This window comes from Castor canadensis, chromosome 4 (genome assembly GCF_047511655.1).
Source record: "Castor canadensis chromosome 4, mCasCan1.hap1v2, whole genome shotgun sequence".
In the NCBI taxonomy this organism is placed as follows: domain Eukaryota; kingdom Metazoa; phylum Chordata; class Mammalia; order Rodentia; family Castoridae; genus Castor; species Castor canadensis.
Window position 1 is genome coordinate 113,732,847 of NC_133389.1, and position 21,053 is coordinate 113,753,899.

Sequence of the window (21,053 nt, forward strand, 5' to 3'; positions counted from 1 at the left end):
GCCCTGTAGGGGCCCTTCCTGGATGTGTGAAGGGTAGGGGAGAAGGGCCTCCAGGGTCTTGACGCAGTAGTGGGTAGGCATGGTGGTAGAGGTGGGTAGGAGGGTGGCAGGGTTTAAGGAGGAGCAAGCACGGAGGGTAATGGAGGAATCATGGGGGAAGGAAACAAGAAGCGACAAGATCCAGCAAGGGGGAAGTGTTCTTAAGCCCTTATACGTGAGAAGCTCTGCCAGGTAGTGGGGGGAAATGACTGTGATTGTCCCCCCGAAAGTGAGTTTCTTTGATTCCTGAACTAAAACTGAACTGATAAGGCCTATAGACAGGGGACCCATCCCCGGACTGTGGGGTCTAGTTTTTTGGATAAATATGCTACTGGGGAAAATGTGGGACCCTTGTCTTGATCCAGAACTCCCAAGGCTAGGCCTTTATTTTCATGGACATAGAGGGTGAATGGTTTCTGGGTATTCACCAGGTGGAAGGCCAGGGCCTGGAGAAGTGCCTGTTGAAGGCGTCAGAAAGGGGTGTCAATAGAGGTAAGTAAAGGTTCAGAGGAGTCTCCCTTAGTGGCATTGTATAAGGGGGCTGCCAGGAGGGAATAGTTGGGGATCCAGACCCGGAAATATCCGGCCAGTCCCAAAAAGGAAAGAATTTCTTCCTTCGTTTTGGGAGCCAGCATTTCCCGAATGAGCTGTTTTCTGTCCAGAGGAATTGCCTTAGAGTCATGGGACAATTGAACTCCCAGGTATGTAACTGTTAATTGAGAAAGTTGGGCTTTGTGGAGAGAGGCCTGATATCCCTTCTCCACCAGAAAGTTTAAGAGTAAAGTGGTGTCAGTTTTAGAGATGTCTAGAGAGGGGCTACATAAGAGTAAATCATCTACATATTGGAGGAGAGTGAACCTAGGGAGATGGAGGTTTTTGAGATCGTTAGCAAGCACCTGGCCAAATAGATGAGGGCTATCCCTAAAACCCTGAGGGAGGACTGTCCAAGTGAGCTGTTGTGAGTGGTGTGTGAGTGGGTCCATCCAGGTAAAAGCAAAAATGTCCTGTGAGTCGGGGGAGAGGGGAATGGTAAAAAAGGCATCCTTGAGGTCAAGGACCGAGAAGTAAGTGGAGGAGGCAGGAATAGAGGAGAGAATGGTGTAAGGGTTAGGGACGAAGGGGTGTATGGGTTTAACAGCGTTATTAATGAGTCTAAGATCCTGGACAAGGCAGTAGGTACCATTTGATTTTTTTACAGCTAGGATGAGGGAGTTGTATGGGGAGTGGGTAGGTCTGAGGAACCCCTTTTGAAGTAAATCGTTAATGATTGGTTGTAGTCCCAGCAGGCTGGAAGTAGGGAGGAGGTACTGAGGCTGGCACGGAAAGTGATGGGGATCCTGTAAGAGAATCTTAATGGGAGGACAAGTGGCCAGGGAGGGAGTATGAGTGTCCCATACCTTGGGGTCCACCCCTGAGGGAAGAGTCTGGCTGGTGAAATCAGAAGGGCCGGCCATAGCCATAAGGGAGAGAAGGGGAATGGGATAGAAGTTAAATGAGATGGAGGCCCAAAATTTGGTCAAAATATCTCTTCCCAGTAAAGGGGTGGGACATTGGGGCATGACTAGAAACTGGTGGGCAAAAGGATGACCCGAAAAGAAGCAGGAAAGCATGGGGGTCTTTCTGGGAAAAATAGTTTGTCCCCCTACCCCGACAATAGGAGTTTGTGATGGGCTGGTGGCCCCCCAAAACTCTGTCAGAACTGAAAAAGTGGCACCGGTGTCCAAGAGGAGGCAGATGGGGCACCCATCAACCAGAAGGCTTACCTTTGGCTCCAGAAACAAGATGGTAGTTGCTGGGAGGGGAGTCCCAAGGGTCCTTCAATCATCAGTTGCCAGCCCTATGAGGTCGGTACTGGAGAAGCCAACCCGGCCCCCCGCCGGGAGCCAGGGCAATCAATTGCCCAATGCCCAGGGGCATGGTATTTAGGACAAGGTCATGGTGGCAGCATGGGACAAGGGCAGGCCCTTGTCCACATTTAAAACAGGGGCCTGAGGGGCTCCCAGTTGACAGACATTGACCCTCTCATTTTGTATGAGGATTTGGGCCTCTCATAGCCTGAGCCAGCATCTGGTATTTTTGGCGTTTTGCCTTTTCATCCTGGGACTGGAACACCTTGAAGGCAGTTGCCAGCACTTCAGTCTGAGGAGTCGGGGGCCTCTATCGAGTTTTTTTAGTTTAGCCCTAATGTCGGGGTAACTTTGGGAGAAAAAATAAGTCATAAGGAGCTATCTACCATCTGTGGAATCTGGGTCAATGTTGGTGTATTGTTGGAGGGCCCTGGTCAATCTGTCTAGGAAGGTAGAGGGGTTCTCCATTTTGTCCTGGATGATTTCTTGGAGTTTCTCAAAATTAATGGCCTTTTGTGATGCCCGTTTTAGTCCTGCCAGGAGACAGGTGGCAAATTGGTCTCGGAGAGTAAGTCCAGCCTGGGTGTTGTAGTCCCAATTGGGATCATGATCAGGCACTGCCAGGGTGCCAGTAGGGTGAGAAGGACTGGTTTGGTGGACCTCATCTGCGTATGTGCGAGCCTGTTCCCAAACCCTTCTACGTTCCTCAGGCAAGAGGGTGTTAGAGAGAATGAGATAGATATCATGGTAGGTTAGGCTGTAAGACTGGAGTAAATATTGAAATTGTTTGACATAGGCAGAGGGGTTAGTTGTGTAGGAGCTCAGGCGGGCTTCGATTTGGGAGAGATTGAGCATAGAAAAGGGGACATGAACTCTAACAATGCTCTTAGATCTGGCTACCTCCCGAAGGGGTGCTAGGAGGGAAGGAGGGGGAGACTGGGCAGCAAGAGTGCATGACCTAGTGGCAGGAGGACTGAAGGTAGGGGAAGAGGGAGGAATCGGAGCGGAAGAGGAAGTGGGGGTGGAGGGCAGCACGGAAGGGGGTGAAGAAGCAGGAAGTGATGGCGGGGTAGGTTGGGGAAGAGGAGGATTAGGAGGATTGGGTGGAGCCTGCCGACGGTATGGAGGGGGCTTGTGCTGGGTCAAAGTCCGAAGAGAGGGTGGAGGTTGAGGCTGAAGGCTTTAGAGCAAGGAGTACATGTTTAGGTTTGCAAGTGGTGCAGAGAACCAGATTTAGACGGAGGAATGAGAAGGCTTGAACATATGGAATCTCTCCCCATCGTCCCGATCACTCACAATAGTTATACAGATCCCTTAAAAGGTTTGGATCTAAAGACCCGAAGAGGGGCCAGTGATTTTGGTTGTCTAAAGGATAAGTGGGCCAGATTTGAGTGCAAAAGCGGATTAAATTTTTTGGTTTTATGTCTGGGGTCAAACCCAAGGTGTCTAAATTTTTGAGGAGGCATCTCAATGGGGAGTCAGACAGCAGAGAAGAAGTAGAGGTACTCATTATGAGGGACCTGGTCCTGGAATGGGAGAGGAGGATATTACGTACTGTGGAGCGGCCTCGCACAGCACAAATATCCAAGAGAATGCAAAACACATGAGAATTGGTCCTCACTGAGTTCAGGTGGTTTGCAAGGCCGCCGATGGGCCGAGGGCTATGGGTCACCTGGGCCCAGGCTTTTTGACAATGGGACTCTGAGACCCACGACAAAATGGATCCAAGCCCAACAAGGAAGGGAATACCTCTACTGCCTGAGCCGCCCAGAGATAGCCAAACAGGGGGAGTATTTGAAAACCCCAGAGACACCGAAGGGAGAGACCACAAAGGGAGCCTGAGAAGGGTATGTGGACTCACCAAAGAATGTCTGGTGTTGGATGCAAGCAGGGCGATCGAGAGGATGAGTCCTGGCCAGTCATGTCCTCGGTGGTCGTGGGGTAAGTTGGAATGGGGGACCCACCAGGATTAGTGGGGAGCCCCCATCCAAGTCATGGCACCAAAATGTTGGAAATGTAGGCCCAAAGTGACCACATGGAGAGGAGTAGTAGGATTTATTGGAGAGAAAGGAAAGGCTACAGCTAAAGTACTGGCAGTGGAGCCCAGAAGATGGCAGCTCACTGCTCAGGTGAAGGCTGGGGTTTTTATGGATGTTCTAACTCTGGGTTAGGTGGGTTTTTTAATTTGCCATGGATTAGCAGGCTTTCTCAGGTGAACTGGTTTGGTTTGCACCTTTATTGGGGGAGAGGAAACAATCTTGAGAGCATTTTGCTCATCAGCCCTGTGGTAGATCTGTATCTCTCCTTTAGGATGCAGGAATGCAGGCCTCTAACTCCTCAGGATGCAGGAATGATATTGCTCTCCATGGGGGATGGGATACCCACTCAACTGACTTAGGTCTCCAGACCCAACACTTGGTATCCTGAAACAGAGGAGTCCTGCCAAGGGAGTTCCTGTAGAGGTGTCAGTTGCCCTCACAAAAGGGCAGCTCCTCTGCTAGAGCTTCTCCCATGTCTTCAGTTTCTCAAAACAATCAGCACAAAATGACCTTGTGCCAAAGAGGCAGACTGATTTGGGGGTGGCGTATTTTGGTCCCCTACTATACAAAAAAGTGCCCAAGCCCCTTGCTCATTGGAATCAGTATTGTGACAGTCATTACGGGCAGGAACAGACAGCAGCAGGGGTTCCCTGCAACAGAGGCTAGGACTGGCTAAGGGTAGTTGCACCTTGTCCACTGGTTTTGTGTGTCAGTGCATAAAACTGTTAATGCAAGTCTGCTCCATGAGGACAGTGAGCTTGTTTACATCACAGATAGGAGTGGAACCCATTTTCCTTCTGTCTTCATTCTTACTGCACTGTCTTGACAAAATCCACATTCATCCACATCAGTGATGCAGCTAGCAACTATAGTTTAAAATGCTTCTTTGTGATCCAGGTATGGTAGTGCATACCTGTCCTCCAGCTGTAATTTGGAGGCTGAGGCACGTGGATTGAAAGTTCAAGGCCAGCCTGGAGAACTTAGCAATACCCTGTCTCAAAGTTTAAAAAGGCTTGAGGTGTAGCTCTGAGCACTTGCCTAGCATGCAGGAGGCCTTGGGTTCAATAACCAGTACTGCTTTAAAAAAAAAAAAAAAAGAAAGAAAAGAAAAGGCTCCTCTTACAGTGGTAAGAAATTCAACAGAAGATAGGAGAGATATGTTATGAATACTGCTCAATATAAGTTACTCTGGGCACCGTGATAATCTGCTAGGTCACCTCAGAGTATTAGAATCTAGTAACAGCAGACATGGTAAAGGGTATTATGTTTATTACACATGTTTAAATAGTTAAGGTGCACTTAAAAAATGGAATTAGAATTAAAACATTTGCTGAACCTTTGGACTCTTCATAAACCTGATCTATTTCAACCCCTTAACTATACAAATGAAAATGAAGCCAGGAGACCTCAAGGGTTTGTCAGAGTCACACTGTAAGTGAAATTGGAGTCATGTTTCTGGGTATCTTATCCTGTGTTACATTTTTGACCCCTGGAATCCAGAGCTGAGGAATCCCTCATTTGGGAGACTCGGCATTCCAGCCTCTACACCCTCTGCTAGGGACCCATGAAACTAGACCTTGGTGCCCGCTCTTGAGTTCTCACAGAGACATGGTTGGATTTACCAGTTGCCACCTTGATGAACCACAAAGGGCCATCCCACTGCTTGAAGTAGCATTCTACCATAGAAACCAAGGAGGACATGCCGACAGGATTTGTTTTGCCTCATGGAAAAATACAATTGTTTCAGATGTTAGAACATCTTGTCCAGCCAGCAGATGCCAGCCCCTCAGGTCCCCCTGGTCAGGCCTGGGGAGGCTAGAGTCAGCTCCTATTCTGTGATTACCTCTGGTCCACCCTCCTGCCCCTTCAATACTGTCTGCTACAAAGCTAATCAAGAGGCTTGAGGCTAACAGTCAGGACACAGCCCCTTAAACATATTTTTCTGGAGAGCTGTGCTGAGCTACTTCTTGAAAGAATCAGGCTATGGAATCATCCAGGTGGGGGTGCAACAATGAGCAGAGCAGTTAGAATGAGCCAGGCCCTTGGGTCACCTGACCTCTCTGGGCTGCCACAGAAACCCTTACAAGGGGCTAGTTTGAAGAAGCCACTGAAGGAGGGACAGTGTCCTCAGTGAGGGCCATAGTCCTGCTTCAGGAGCAGGAAGCCAGAAGCAAACTGAGAGCCAACTTGCCCTTCGGGAAGGACAGGAGAGGCTGTGTGACCTTTGCCATGTTTCTGATCTTCACACCTGAGGTTCCCAGAACTAGCCCTGCCGTGTCCACTTGCCCCATACGACCCCCATTGAGTCCTGTCCTCACTTGCCTCAGGAGGAGAAGGCCTCAGGGTTGGGAGCAGAGCTCAGGTGATGTCAGGAAGGTTTGATAAATGATGTGGTGAAGTCGGTGGCCACACTGCATTATGATCCAGAAGACAGTGTATAGAGACTTTGTACCCTGGAAGAACCACCATTTATTATAGGAAATCAGGCCCAGCTGTTAGCTCTGCTCCTTGTGTGTGTATACATGGCTCCTGTGGTTAAATATGGCTGGATTGATGGGAGGCTGGAGTAAATGTGACCAGAGGCGGTCACAGATTAGCAGCTGACCCCCTACCTCCCTGGCCTTCTAAGAAGGTAGACACTGGAAAGACTGATCGTCAGCCAACCATCCTGAGAGGGGTCTGAAAAAGACTGTTGCACTCAGACATGTGTGTGGAAGCCAAGCTTCCTGAATATGTGGCTCTCTTGGTCTTCACTGCTGAGTCCCCAGCGCTGCGGAGGTGTTCAGGAGACAGAGCCAGGTCTCACCCTTTCTAAAAGGAGGCCCCTCATCAAGTCTGTTGTTACCGGACTGCTGGCCACCACGTGCTCTTGGTGTTTTGAGCTGTTGAGTTTAGTTGCATAGCATGTATTTCCACTGATGTGTGGTGTCCATTGTGTGGTAACCCCACACACTGCTGTGTTCCACCACTGACAACCATGTAGGCTGTGTCTGGTTTAGGGCTGTGTGAAAGGTGCTACTATGCAAAGGTAGGTGCAACTGTGACCTACCAATATCACCTGTTTTGTCCCCAGCACTCTCCGCTGTCACTCCCACCAATGGGGAATGACTGTCCAGTTGTTCCACATCTGTTTTTCAACTACCTGATTGGTATGAGATCTAGTACTTTTCATAAATTCACTGGCATTGACTTTGCCTTTTATGAAGGTTCTATTCCTGTGTTTCTTCATTTAAGTCTGAGAGTTCTGTCTGGTTTGTATGGATACTGCTCTATTCCAGAAGCTGGGAATTTATGGGTTCAAGGTTATATTGAAAAATAAATTTGTCCCAAGCAGGCACTGTAGGGGATGGGGTGGGTGGAGCTTCTACCTGAGGAGCATTGATCCTATGCTACTCAGCCCTGACCTGTCCTCTTCTCTTGTCCCACTGAAGAGCCATTGTCCTTGTCCCTGGCACCTATTGTCCTTTCCTAGAGGACTAGCAGAAGCTCGGATGGGGGCAAAGGAATGGCACAACCACTGGTATGCTGGGTTCTTAAGAATCTTGGCCATTCCCTTTACCTTTGTTTCATTTGTTATATAGTGTCATCCTCCCTATAGTGGCCCCACTCCATGGAAGCCCCTGAACCCCAGCTGACATCCACTCAGCACCCCATGCCCTCTGCAATCTGCCCTTCCCCATTTTGTTGTTGACTTAGTTAACTCTAAATCCTGACTTGTTAGATTCTGAGCTCTGTCAAGGCAGGAATGGTGGGGTATGCTCCTGACGTCCTCAGTAATTATTTCTGTTGAATAAAATTGACTTAAGGTTAAGATGTCAGTCTGAATAACAATATTCATCTCCATTTGTGCTGCACTCTGTTCTGATTCTCTCTGCTATGAAAATCGAAACCAGAATCTACAATTTGGGTGGGGCATGATGGGGCAGGTCTAGGTGGCCCTGCCCTTATAATTCTAGGTGACACAGTCTGACTCCTGCTAGGAGCCCTTCCCATGATGGCTCCTGCATGTGGTCAGGTAGCTGGTGCTGGCTGTCCATGGGAGCTCACCTGCAGCTGTCAGCCACATTGCAGGCCTTGGTTCTTCTCTCTTTGGGCCTCACCCAGGGCTGCTCAGCCCTCCTCACAGCATGGTCTCTGGTCCAAGAATGAGCACTTGAAGGAAGCACAAGTTGCCTATCTCTTAGGCCCTGGCCCAGACACTGTCAGGTATCATTTCTGCTGTGCTCCTTTGATCACAGCTATTGCAGAGCTCATCCAGATTTAAAGGTAAAGGGGAACAAAGGGGGTGGGAAAATGTCAGAGAACCTGTGTCCCCTGCATTTCACTCCTAAAGCCTCTTCCTCCCTGTGACTTTCCCACAGCCCTGACTGCCGCTGCAGGAAGAGGAAAGTTGGAGGTATGTGAGTTGCTGCTGGAGCGGGGCGCTGCCGTGTCACGGACCAACAGGAGAGGGGTCCTCCCTCTGTTTTGCGCAGCACGCCAGGGGCATTGGCAGGTACCCCATCGGCCCCCCGCAGGCTTCAGTAACAATGAGTGGGGGGGGGGAGTTCACTATGGAGACCACTTGTGGCCCGATCCCTGTTCCCCTTGTTTCTGCCTGTGCTGTCAGGGCAAAAGCAAAGATTTGACAGGACAAACGTGTAGTCAGCCATGCAGGCTGGGGATAAAATGATGGCCAGGCCAGACACACTTAGCTGCTTCTCTTGACAGGGATGGATGGTGGGAATAGGAGGTCTGCTACAACATATCTGCTATTGTTTTGTAACCCACTGGCCAACATACTTGAAAAAGAGCAGGCCTGTGGTGCTCTTAAAGCACGGGAAACATTTTCATAGCTGTGTTCAATTCAGTGGAGTCGGGATCCCTGGCACAGTGGTTCATCATTCCTTCATTTTGTAAACAGCAACCACATACCTATCCCACACCTGACACCAGTTTACATGTGTACTATACAGTCAAATAAATGATATTATACCTCTTATAGGAAGAACAATGACCCTGTGGCAACCTCTCTCTCCTGGTCTCTGTGTTTTCTAAGTCCAAGGAAGGTGGAAGGCATTTTTTGATGCATAAAGGCAAAGCAATGGCAATGTTCAACCTTCTGCCTCAGTGGTGATGTAATGAGTATGTGACAGGGAAACCTCTAGACCTGACCCCAGAATAGAGCAGTTTCCACTGGCATGGGGTGGGTTTGAGACTCCCTCCTGGCTTGTGTATTTCCTCCCCAGCCTCACCACCATACACTGGATGAAGGCATACTGCTGAAGCTAAGAGTCTTGGTTATAAGTTGCTTTCTTGGCTGGGGATGTAGCTTAGTGGTATAGTGCTTGCCAGACATGTGCAAGGCCCTGGGTTTCATCCGCCATGCCACTAAATAAATGAATACATAAATAAAGTAGAGCAAGCTCTCTCTCCAACCCTGAGTCTTAGGAAAGCACATTACCTGAGGGTGTGGTCCTCCAGCTTTCTTCTCCAGCTACTCCTGCCTGCATACCCTTCTCTTGTAGTATCAGTCATCCTTCAGTATTGGTAGGGGATTGGTTCCAGGACTCCCAGGGATACCAAGCTCAGAAGACGTTCAAGTCCCTTATGTAAAATGGCAGATTTGCATATAACCCACATCCATCCTCTGTGCGCTTTTGATCATCTCTAGATTACCTATAAAGCTTGGTACAATATAAATACCATGTAAGTAGTCATTATAATTGTTAGGGAATAATGACAAGAAAAATAGTATATACATGTTTAGTACAGATGAAACTTTTTTAAAAAGTATTTTTCAATGTGTTGTTGGCTGAATCCACTAATACCCACAGATACAAAAGGCTGGCTATATTTAGCTTCAACACCAGCTAGGGACACAAACAACTACTGCTTGCCCCTTCCTTGGCTGAACTATCCTTAGTTATCCTATCTCCCACACTGTGGCGTCCTGTCTTTACTTGATTGTAACTGACAGCCCCCTCCACAATTAGTGTTCTTCCTGGGGGTGTGGGTGTGTGTGTGTGTGTGTGTGTGTGTGTTGGTAATGAACTGAGCATATATTCAGGAAAAGATTCTGTTCAGTACAAAGATTTACAGGTCCCATGTATCACAGCCCAGAAAGTTTTTAAAGAAGACAGTTATTACCTACTTTACAAGATTGAGAAAGCTGCCTGGGTATAGAGAATATGGCTTAAAATGCAGAAGGGAGACTAATTCTGAGTGTTTGTTTCAGATTGTTAGATTGCTGTTGGAACGAGGCTGTGATGTGAACCTGAGTGACAAGCAGGGGCGGACACCCCTCATGGTGGCTGCCTGTGAAGGGCACTTGAGCACTGTGGAATTCCTCCTTTCAAAAGGTAGCAGCAGTCTCTGTGCATAGATTTCTTTTGCAAGGACAAGCTTTGGCAAACCCACATAGTATTTTCTACTTCCAATTTTAACTTTGCTACGGAAATGTATTTACTTGTGTTAGGGAATTCCGCCCCTCCCCCCCAACACACACATGCCCATTGCTCAGCTTCAGTGATGACCATCTGGCCATTGGCTCCAGACTTCATTTGCTTGACTATGTGCTGTGGGATGCTCGGCTTCCACGTGTTATCTTATAAGGCTTATGTTCTATGAGTGGACTTTCCTTTCAGGTGCCAGCCTCTCTTCTCTGGACAAAGAGGGCCTGTCAGCATTGAGCTGGGCTTGTCTGAAGGGTCACAGGGCAGTGGTTCAGTATCTGGTTGAAGAAGGAGCAGAGATAGACCAGACAGACAAGAATGGCCGCACTCCCCTTGACCTAGCCGCCTTCTATGGTGATGCAGAAACTGTGAGTACCTACAGGTGGTCTCTCCCCTCCACCTGTGTGGGGCCTGTGGGCAGCAGGCCCAGCACTGAACTGTTCGGTCTTTAGAGGCTGTGCTGACTTGGTCAGTGTGTGTGTGTGTCTAATTCTGTGACATGCAATCCACTCAAGTACTGTAGTCAAGATTTCAGTATACTCTTAGAAGCTGAAAAATATCTGCTTAGAAATCACATGTACTGCAGACACATACATGAATGTGTTTGTACACATGTAGTTTTATTTTCTCATAGTATTCCATGTAAATAGAATTCATAAATCATTCAAAAATCACTTTTACATATGAGAAATTACTAATTAAATGAGTTAGTTTTTTATTAACTGTCCTTTTTTTTTTTTTTTTTTTTCAGCACTGGGGTTTGAACTCAGGGCTCTTGATTTGCTAGGCAGATGCCCTACCACTTAAACCACACCTCTACCCCTTTTTCTCTGGTTATTTTGTAGATAGCGTCTCGATTCTTGTCCAGGCCAGCCTGATGGCAGTCCTCCTATTTTACACTTCCCATTGTTGCTGGGGTGACAGACACATACCACTACACCCAGCTTTTTTCTGTTGAAATGGGGTCTCAGAAACCTCCTTGTCTGGGTTGGCCTAGACTGTGATTCTCCAGATCTCAGATTCCCAAGTAGATAGGATACAGGTGTGAGCCACTGGCAGCCAGCATCATAAATGTTTTTTTGTCCATTCGTCTATCAGTAAACACACATCAGTGGACAAGAATCATTTAAAGACTCTGGTTTAAGTTCTCTGGGGGTATATACCCAGAAGTGGAATTGCCAGATCATTTGGAATTCATTTTTAACTTTTCAAGGCACCGCTGTACCACAACTGCTGCTCCATTTCACATTCACATCAACAGTACACAAGGGTTCTGATTTCTTCACATCCCCACAAACACTTGTACTGTTTTGTTTTTAAACAGTAGGCATCCTGATGGGTGTGAGTTTCATTTCCCTGATGACTAGTGAAATCAAATGCTTTCTCATATGCTTCTTGGATATCATCTTTGGAGGAATAATTTGTTCAAGTCTGTCACTCACTTTTTAATTTGGTTTTATTACTGTTTTTTGAGTTATATATCTTTGTATGTTCTAGATATTAACTCCTCTAGTATCATTTGAATAGCTGTAGGGCTGCTGGGAAGCATATCCTATCAGATCCAAATGAAAGTCTAAACTGGTTACAGGTTTATTTGCCACTAAGTAGAGAAATTAGAGTGAATAAAGTAATTTAGTCCAAACAATACTTTTTTTTTTTTATCACATCACATCTTTTACCCTGGCCTCACACTTGTCATCCTCACAGTCCAGGATTTGCCAAGCCTCTGGCTAGAGGATTAAAGTGAATTACACCAGGTCCATCTGGTCCAAACTGCTTATCTCTGCAGCTTGTGATCTAGGATTGTGTGTGGTTCTGTGTGTTTCTAAGGTGCCATTGCTAGACCCTGTTAGTATGCTGGAGTTCACTGCAGGAGCCTCCCTGCATGTAAGGTGACAGTCTCCTGTCTGAGGCCTAAGAAGAAGGGTGCCTATCCTCTCTTCATGCACATGTGTCTATACCTGTCTTTGGTGCCTGAGGTCCCTGTGCACAACATGCTTTTCACTGACAGCAAAGCCACTTCAACAGAGACGGTTTTAGCTATGGGCTGTAGCTCCTTTTCTCGTGTGTTAGCTTCGTTTCCATTCTAGGATCCCGTGTGGCCAGACATCTAGAATGGGAGCCAAAAGGCAGGCTCAGGCAGTGGCAAGGCTCCTGCCAGGCGCTGCTCCTCAGGCCTTTTCTCTTCTCACTGCTGCAGGTGCTGTACCTGGTGGAAAAGGGAGCCGTGATAGAACATGTGGACCACAGTGGAATGCGCCCCTTGGACAGAGCCATTGGTTGTCGAAATACCTCTGTAGTGGTGACACTACTCAGAAAAGGAGCCAAATTAGGTCAGTGAACCCCAGCTTGGCTCAGCAGGGTGAGGGGGCTAACTTCAGACTTTAGAATACATGAAGGGGCAGAAAGATTCCCATTCCCAGGCAAGAATCAGATGTCTGAACAGCGTCCTCCCTCACCTGTCTTTGTCTCCCTGTCTCATATCATCACAGTCATCCAAAATGTTGAGATCGCCTGTGCTGTCAATGCCAGAGTGGGTGGAGAGCAGAGGCTAAGGTGGAGTACCAGTCTGGAATCACACATGTCCTGGTGCTAACACCAGGCTGTAGTTGTAGGTGAGCTGAGCACTGTAGCCTGGAGGGCTCTCCAGGTACTTCTGAGGATCAACCAGGCCATGGTCCTTTGCTCTAGAGCTGTTGTGGTTAGTGGCTGGAGAAGCAGTGAGCCTGGCACAGCTTCTGTGAAGGAAGGGGTGAGAGGCTCCTTGGGGAAAGGATGGGGATTGCTTGAGGATAGTGTGGAGGGACCTGAGCAGGAAAGGCCTGTCTGTGTGGCTGGCTGGAGCATCATACACCATTCAGAGTTGTGGAGGAAGGAGAAACTGGAGTGTCCCTGATTGATCAAGAACCATTGTGGGTAGAGACTGCAGCAAAAATGACATTAGCCAACATTAAGCATTAAACAGCATCAGGAATTGACCTAAATAGTTTCTCATTTTAACTTGACCTTCCCCATAGCTCTGTGAGTAGGTAATGTTGATACAGTCATGTTACATGAGAAAACCAAGGCACAGGGAATTAGCTGAGCTCCCTTAGGTCATAGTCAGTAGCAGAATCATGTGTGAGCTTGGTAGGATGCCTCCCAAGCCTGTGTTTGTCAGGACTCCTCCCCACAGCACCCTTAAGTGCTCAGAGTGGGGCTAGAGAGAAGGTTGTGGCTGCAAGGTAGAATGGGATAGGAAGGCTGAGCTAGGATGCCTCAGAGTGGACTGTAAAAGCAGACTTTGTCAATCTGCCCTGCCACTGCAGGGAGCTAGAGAAATTCCTTTGAGGCCTGGTTTCATTGTTGTATCCCTCAAAGGAGAGGGATGGAGTGGGTTCCTTAGTTTCTCCTTACTTTTTTCAATAGAACAGTAAGGATAGACTTTGCAGGCACCATTCTCCACCTGTGGCTGGTTCAGTGTAAAACAGACTAGAAGCTAACAGAGCTCACCACTAGCATCTCACTCCCTTTCCTTCTTCATAGTGCTCTCTGGAAACCCAAGACATAAACAGTAGGAGCCCAGTTGCCAGGACAGTGGTTGGTTTAAGTGTTGTGCAGCTGTGGGGGCTACAGAACTGAACTGCCTTCCTTTGTCCTTGGAAGCACCTCTGAAAGCATGTTTGTTTTACAGGAAATGCTGCTTGGGCAATGGCCACTTCCAAACCTGATATTTTGATTATACTTTTACAGAAGTTAATGGAGGAAGGGAATGTCATGTACAAAGTAAGTAGTATCACCCCTTTCTATGCTGTGGTAACTGACTTCAAGCAAACTTGTAGTTTGGTGTTGGATGGCTGTAGCTGTACTTCAGTGTAACATAACTTAGTGGTAATGGAAGTTTGAAAAGTTGTTAACCTGGCCTCACTTCCAGAGTTCCTTTAATCCCTTAGCAGGAGAGCTGGAAAGACCTTCTCTGTGTCTGAGAGCCATTATTTTTTGAGCTTCTGCTTGAGGCTGTGACTGTGACTTCCTGCCTGAAGCCATGGCATGAAGGAGTTACCTCTAGGTTGGCTGGTTCATCAGACAGGAGGTACCTTAGCCTTTCCCATTGCACAGTGGTGGCATGATCATAAAAGCATGTGAAAAAGGAACATCCCAGAGACATTTCTAGAAGAAAAGAACAATTCAGTCTCCTAAGCCTTTACTCTCTAATTGTTCATTCTATCAACTTTTAGAATTTGGAACTGTTTCTAGAGACATTTTTATGTCATATATAGTCAAGTAATATATAATAATTATTCATGAGATAATTTCCTGTTTTCACTCAGAAAATATGATTTACAGATTCATAAATTTGAATTTAAGTTTTCCAAAATAAGACATCAGTGCAGATCAGAAATCAGCACACTTCTGTGTAAAAGGCCAGCAAGTGTATGTTTCAGGCTTTGCAGACTCTGGTATGTCCTTTTTGGTGGTACCAAAGCATCCACAGTAATACATAGGTAAAGGAGCACACTTGTGTCCCAGTAAAACTTCATTTGTAAACATAGGCAGTGGCCAGATTCGGTTTGAAATTGTGGTTTGCCAATGCCAGGTTTAGATAGGTGTATAGATCATTTACAAATATCACTATTCTTTACATTCTTGTGGGGAAAAAAACCCACAAGACTGGGACAATTTTAATCACTTTTCTACTAGGCAGCTATATTTGCTACCTTGTAAGTTTCCCTGCTCCCTCCCCTACTTTTTAAAATAGCAACAAATAAGTAGGCATATAGCATGACCCAGCAGGGTTCCTGGCTTGGAATCAGTTTGAAATTGAGTTCAGAGTATGTACTGTCTGGCTTCGAAGTAGTTTTAATATGGATGTTGGTAGGCAATTATGTCAGAAATACCAGGCTATTTTCAACAAGCTGCACACCTGCTGTGCACTGGGACTGACTGAGCAAATACGTTTCTTTAGCCTTGAAAATGATGTGGTGCTGTCCTGGTTTTTATAGCCCATGCTTTAGTTCTTAAAAGAGGAATTATTATTCTGCAGGAAGCTCGTTTATCCACAAGACTTGACTTGCCTTAGAAACTGCATCATTTTTTCATCTGATTTGTTATATTTGGCATTAAAATATCATCAGATGAGATCATTCTTGAAGTAATTCTAACATACAGAACTGAAAAGATAATCTGACGCATTAAGATTGATAGTTATCAATTTGGCAATTTACAAACACTTTCATATAAAGCTGTGCTCTTCCCCACTGTGCAAGCATGCTGCAGACGCACATGAGGACAGCGAAGCCCAAGCGTGTTTAGATGAGTTACTGTCTGAGTTCCTACCCTGGCACTTACTCATTTGGCTCCTTCTGATTTGCTACAGTGGTTTTACAGGAGGTCTTCGGGGTATGGGAACTTGTGCATTTTAGCTCCTCTGGAAAGGGATAAATTTCTGTGGTTTTTGAACCCTAGAAAGGGAAGATGAAGGAGGCAGCCCAGCGGTACCAATATGCCTTAAGGAAGTTTCCTCGAGAAGGAGTTGGGGAGGACATGAGGCCATTCAATGAACTAAGAGTTTCTCTGTATCTCAATTTGTCTCGATGCCGAAGAAAAACAAATGTAAGTTGAGCCCCATTATCCCAACCTAGTCCTTTCAGTGGGACTGTCACAGTGCTGAAAGCCAGATTCTGGGAATACCTGTTTGATGGTGTGCAGACTGTGTGAGCCTGGCACCCCAGGGACCTCCTGCAGAAGCTGACAGGATGCACCTGGGTGTAGCTTCCTCTGCTGAGTGGTGAGAAGCAAATGCAAACTGCTCCTCTCCCTCCCCAGCCGTGATACTGCCAGTAACAAGAATTTACCAGCTGCTCCTCCAACACAAATGTCTGTTACAACTGCTGCCTTGTGTTTCTTAGGTTTGTTCAGAAGGCCTAACTAGCTAATTTGTAACTAGTAGTGGTTGACTCCATTAATTTCTCACTAGTAGATGTTTGGGTACTTATTTCTACTAGATTTTTTTAAACTTCATCCTCCCTGATCCCAATCTGACCCACCTGCTTCCCAAGTGCACACCTTCCTGCTGGAGCATATGGACACTGGCTGGTCAGCGCTGTTGCCAAGCCCTCTTCCCACCATGGGCTTTTGTCCTCACCTTGTGTGTGCTGCTTCCACCGCTGTTCTTTCTCCTGAGTCATCAGCTGCTGCTTCTCTTCTGCATTCTTATGACTGCACTGTTACAGCTGTGATGATTATCTAAATTTGAAGCAAGAAAAGCCAGGGACAGTAACTTATACCTATAATCTCAGCTACTTGGGAGATGGAGATCAAGATCAGGAATATCAGTTTGAGGCTAGCCCAGGCAAAGTTAGTGAGACCCCCATCTCAACAAGTAAGCTTGGTGTGGCATGGATGCCTATAATCCCAATTACACAGGCAGTCTAGGTGAGGAGGATCCGGGTCTAAGCCCAGCCCCAGGCAAAAACTTGAGACCCTAACTGAAAAAAAACTAAAAGCAAAAAAGGGTTGAAGGTGTGGTTCAACTGGTAGAGCGCCTGCCTAGCAAGCAGGAGGCCGAGTTCAAACACCAGTACTGCAAAAAAAAAAAAACAAAAACAAAACACAGGAGAACATACCTTCCCCTCTCCCCTTTCTAGTGTGTCCCATACTGTGATGCCTTTAGCACAGACCCAGTAAAGAGTTGCCTGTGTTCATCTCAGTGCTGCTTCTGATACATGTGTTTAACCATTGACACCAGGACTTTGGCATGGCAGAAGAATTTGCTTCGAAGGCTCTGGAATTGAAGCCCAAGTCCTACGAAGCCTTTTATGCCAGGGCAAGAGCGAAGAGAAATAGCAGGTACCGTTTGGAGTCCCCCACCTGAGTAGAGGAGGCTTTTTTCCTGAGGGATCAAACCTGCTAGCTGAGTTTGAGGAAGTTTTGTTTCCTCAGCGTTACTCAGATACCCCCCGTCTCTTCTAATACTACATTAGTAGCTTCTAAGAGGCACAGTGGTAGTATTACCTAACCTTTTATTGTCGTCTCCTGACGTTGCAATAACTGTTCCTTCCCACCCTAGCCCAGCTGAAACTTGCTGCTACACAGAGAACATAGTTGAGTTCATGTGACTGGCAACTAAAGGAGGAAGAGCAGGGGAGGAGGTTGTGTCTGACTTCTGAGTAAGAGGAGGCACAGTGAGGCTGGTGAAGATAACACGAGCAGGATTGTGATGCCCACTGACTTTTACCTAATCTCATACCAGCCCAGGGAGCTTTAGAGATAGAGGAAGGCCCTGGAGTCACACAGATCTGGTTAGAATTCAGCACTGCCACTTAACTGAGGAACTGCGGGCTACACAGGACCTAGTAACCTCCATAAGTGGTCAGACCTCACTCAGTTACCTTCTTTCCTCTGAGCCCAGCTATGAACAGTTGCATTCAGAGTTGTTTATTCATTGGTTATAATTACATCTTATGTTTTCATATGCAGGCAGTTTGTGGCAGCTCTGGCTGACTTGCAGGAGGCTGTGAAACTCTGTCCCACCAATCAGGAAATTAAGAGGCTTCTGGCCCGTGTAGAAGAGGAGTGCAAACAACTCCAAAAGAGCCAGCAGCAAAAACAGCAGTGCTTGCTGCCAGCTCCACCCAATGACTCTGACAACGAAGAGGACGCCCCGACCCCTGGGCTGAATGATCACTTCCACCTTGAGGAGGCTGAAGAGGAAGAAACTTTTCCACAGGAAGAATCCATTTCCCCAGCTCCCAGGTCCCAGCCACCCTCATCTGTCCCTTCCCCATATATCCGAAACCTACAAGAAGGGTTACTGTCCAAAGGCAGGCCAGGATCGCCACAGAGCAGAGTGGGTATGAACAAGGCCCTGAGGGAGACTGTTGCTCAACCGGGACTGGTTATGCAGCCCACCAAACAGGCACAGATAGTGAAGACCAACCAACATCTGGGCTCAGGGGTGTCTGGCATGAGAAACAGTAACACAAAAATGCAAGTCTCTTCTCAGAATCCTCCCCCGAGTCCCATGCCAGGTAGAATCCCTGCAGCTGCTGCTGGGGGCAAAAACCAGCATTTAGAGGGAACAGGTCCCTTCATTATGGGAGCTAGTTGCAGCCACTTTGGGGATCGGCTGGGCTCCAGCCAGAATGTCCAGTTGCAGCGCAGCGAGAGTGGTAGCGCATATCCTTTACCAAGCAAGGTCAAAGCTGCTGAGAGGCTCCTGTCTCATGCCTCTGTGGCTGCGGACGTAGCCCCTCCAAGCCAGGGTGGATCAACAAGCTGTAGTGACATGCGACATCCAGCTTCCCTCACCAGCTCAGGCTCTTCTGGTTCTCCATCTAGCAGCATAAAGATGTCAAGTTCAACCAGTAGTTTGACTTCAAGCAGTAGTTTTTCAGATGGCTTCAAGGTCCAAGTACAAGACACTCGAATTAAAGACAAAGTTGCAAACCAGGTGCAGAGTGGTACTGCTGAACACAGGCCGCGCAATACCCCGTTCATGGGCATCATGGACAAGACTGCAAGGTTCCAGCAGCAGAGCAATCCTCCCAACCGCACCTGGCACTGTCAGGTGACAGAGGGACTACTCACAAACACAGCCAACTCGGAGAAGCCCTCTCTCAAACCAGGAGGATATCCCAGTCAAGCCAAAGCCTGTTCTGTTTCCACACTGACTGGAAGTGTACACAATGGGGCTCAGGTGAAGGAGCCAGAAGAAAACAAGTGCCAAATTCCAGTCCACTGTCAAGACAACAGGATAACTAAGAGTGTCTCTCATCTGTACCAGGAAGGCATCACCAAACAGCCACCTCATGTCAGTAGTGAAGCCCACAGGAGCCACCTCACTTCGGCAAAACCAAAGCGATCATTCATAGAGTCAAATGTGTGAGCCTTTAAAAGGAGATCCATTTCAGAATTTAGAAAAGTCTGTTGGCTTCTAGTGGTAAATAATTAAATGGTTATTTTTCCATCGTAAAAGTTACTTTTTAGCCATATTTTTTCCTTTGGGTGGATCTGATGCCATTCATATATTAAAAACATAGGATAAAAGTTCTTTTATAAGTAGCTAGAAGTCACCGTAAAAAGTATGCTAAACAGAATTGAAAACTACAGTTAGCTTTATGTATCAAGTTAAAAATTTAAGACAGCCAAGAAAACATTAACTCCGCTTTTCTCTTGTGAAATTCCTTGGTTTTCTTCCAGACTTTGCTATGTTGTAAAATCACAGTATTTATTTAGAGGGGAAAAAAAATGACCATTATTAAAGAATAATAGGTTTTGACTTGACATAATGTCCAAGTATATTCTGGAAAAGATGGAAATTTTTAGTTCCATTCAGTCAAATCCCAATTTATATGTATATTTAGCCCAAAATAAGTGTGATTATAAGCATAGTCTAGTTGATTTTCCTTTTTAAAATTTTGTTAAGCAAAATATGAAGTATCATTCCCTTATTTTAAGAGGATTAAACAAACACTTCCATGTTATGGTTCTTATTCAGAATTTTTTTATGGAACCTTTCTGTAAACTATATTCATGGTATGTAGAAACAGGATAAGCTATTTGGAATCATGATTGTTGTTCAGGTCAGATTTGTGCTAAAATACTAAGACTAGCATTCTAGTGGCGTTGTAAACTAGCTCCCAAGTGGTTCCAAAACTACTTTTAACAATGATAATGTTCCCAAAACAAGCCTTCCAAAGTCTTTTAAGGACAGTATTTAAATTGAATACTTAAGGGATGGTTGGTTGTTGCTTTTGTTTTGTTATGCAATCATTACTTTCTAGACACATGATGTATATATCAGCTAGCCTAGTTTTATTCAGAATTGTAAATATAACTATTATGAAGTAGTTAAAAACAAAGACAAACAACAAAACCCCATATATTTGCATGTTCTTTGTAAGCTTCATCCATGCTGGTTATTGCACTGAATGATATGTTATGGCATGTTAACAGTATACCAGTAACGGCACTTTATCTCATTTATATGAACACCTTTGAGGTGCTACTTAAGTCCAAACTGATTATTCATTTGTAAAGATAAGGTACAGGAATGAACCTTGGTTTAAAGGTATTTTTATATGAAAATGGTGTGTTATTGGAGGATGTTAAAATGCTGGTTTGAGAGACATGAGAGTGTATTTGTTTTATATGTCGAGATGTGAAATTTATTTTCTAGAATTGGGGAAAAGGAAGTTCTATATTTGCAGAATGTTTTTTAGATGAATAGTTACGAAGTTCCTGTGAACATCATTAAGGTTTTATACAAATAGGAACCTTATGGTGTCATTCTTCAATGTTTGTTCCTGTGTGTCTTTGTACAAACAGCTTTATCATTTTTATAGGCTTTCTGTGAGTTCTGCTATAACTACTATGGCTTATTTATTGTTGTTTTCTTTTAATATTTGTGAAAGTCTTACTCTGTTGTTATGTAGTTTTATTTCTGCACAACTACTGTACTTTTCCCTAAGGAATAAAGACTATTACTAGAATTGGGTCTGCATTCACTGATTCAATGAATAAGCAGAGAACATCCCCATGACAGCTATCTGCCTTGTTTTAAATCTTTGTTACCCTAGAGACAAGAATGAAAAGCACTTTTAATTTCATTTTATAATTTCAAAATAAGGATGGCAGCTTCTAGAAATAGAAAGAAAGCAGGAGGAAAAGCAATCTATTAATTATGTCTGTTTTCACTGGCAACAGTATCTTTA

General features: G+C 45.9%; 1 protein-coding gene and 1 long non-coding RNA gene across 22 annotated transcripts in view; one reads left to right on the top strand and one right to left on the bottom strand.

Moving 5' to 3' along the window:
• Window positions 1–20,831, top strand: part of Tanc1 (tetratricopeptide repeat, ankyrin repeat and coiled-coil containing 1) — a 259,962-nt gene extending 239,131 nt beyond the window's left edge. For all 21 annotated transcript variants that reach the window (XM_074070867.1, XM_074070878.1, XM_074070870.1 and 18 more), the window contains 8 exons: window positions 8,287–8,420; window positions 10,143–10,266; window positions 10,552–10,727; window positions 12,560–12,692; window positions 14,033–14,124; window positions 15,805–15,951; window positions 17,087–17,187; window positions 17,818–20,831. In XM_074070867.1, coding sequence (XP_073926968.1) covers window positions 8,287–8,420; window positions 10,143–10,266; window positions 10,552–10,727; window positions 12,560–12,692; window positions 14,033–14,124; window positions 15,805–15,951; window positions 17,087–17,187; window positions 17,818–19,225 — 2,315 coding nt within the window. In that variant the 3' untranslated portion in view covers window positions 19,226–20,831. The remainder of the gene's footprint in view (window positions 1–8,286; window positions 8,421–10,142; window positions 10,267–10,551; window positions 10,728–12,559; window positions 12,693–14,032; window positions 14,125–15,804; window positions 15,952–17,086; window positions 17,188–17,817) is intronic.
• Window positions 10,959–15,811, bottom strand: LOC141422574 (uncharacterized). Its single transcript, XR_012447215.1, has 2 exons — window positions 12,819–15,811; window positions 10,959–12,568 (listed from the first exon to the last, which is right to left on the bottom strand). It is a non-coding gene; the product is annotated as an uncharacterized lncRNA (long non-coding RNA).
• Window positions 20,832–21,053: the final 222 nt, after the last annotated feature.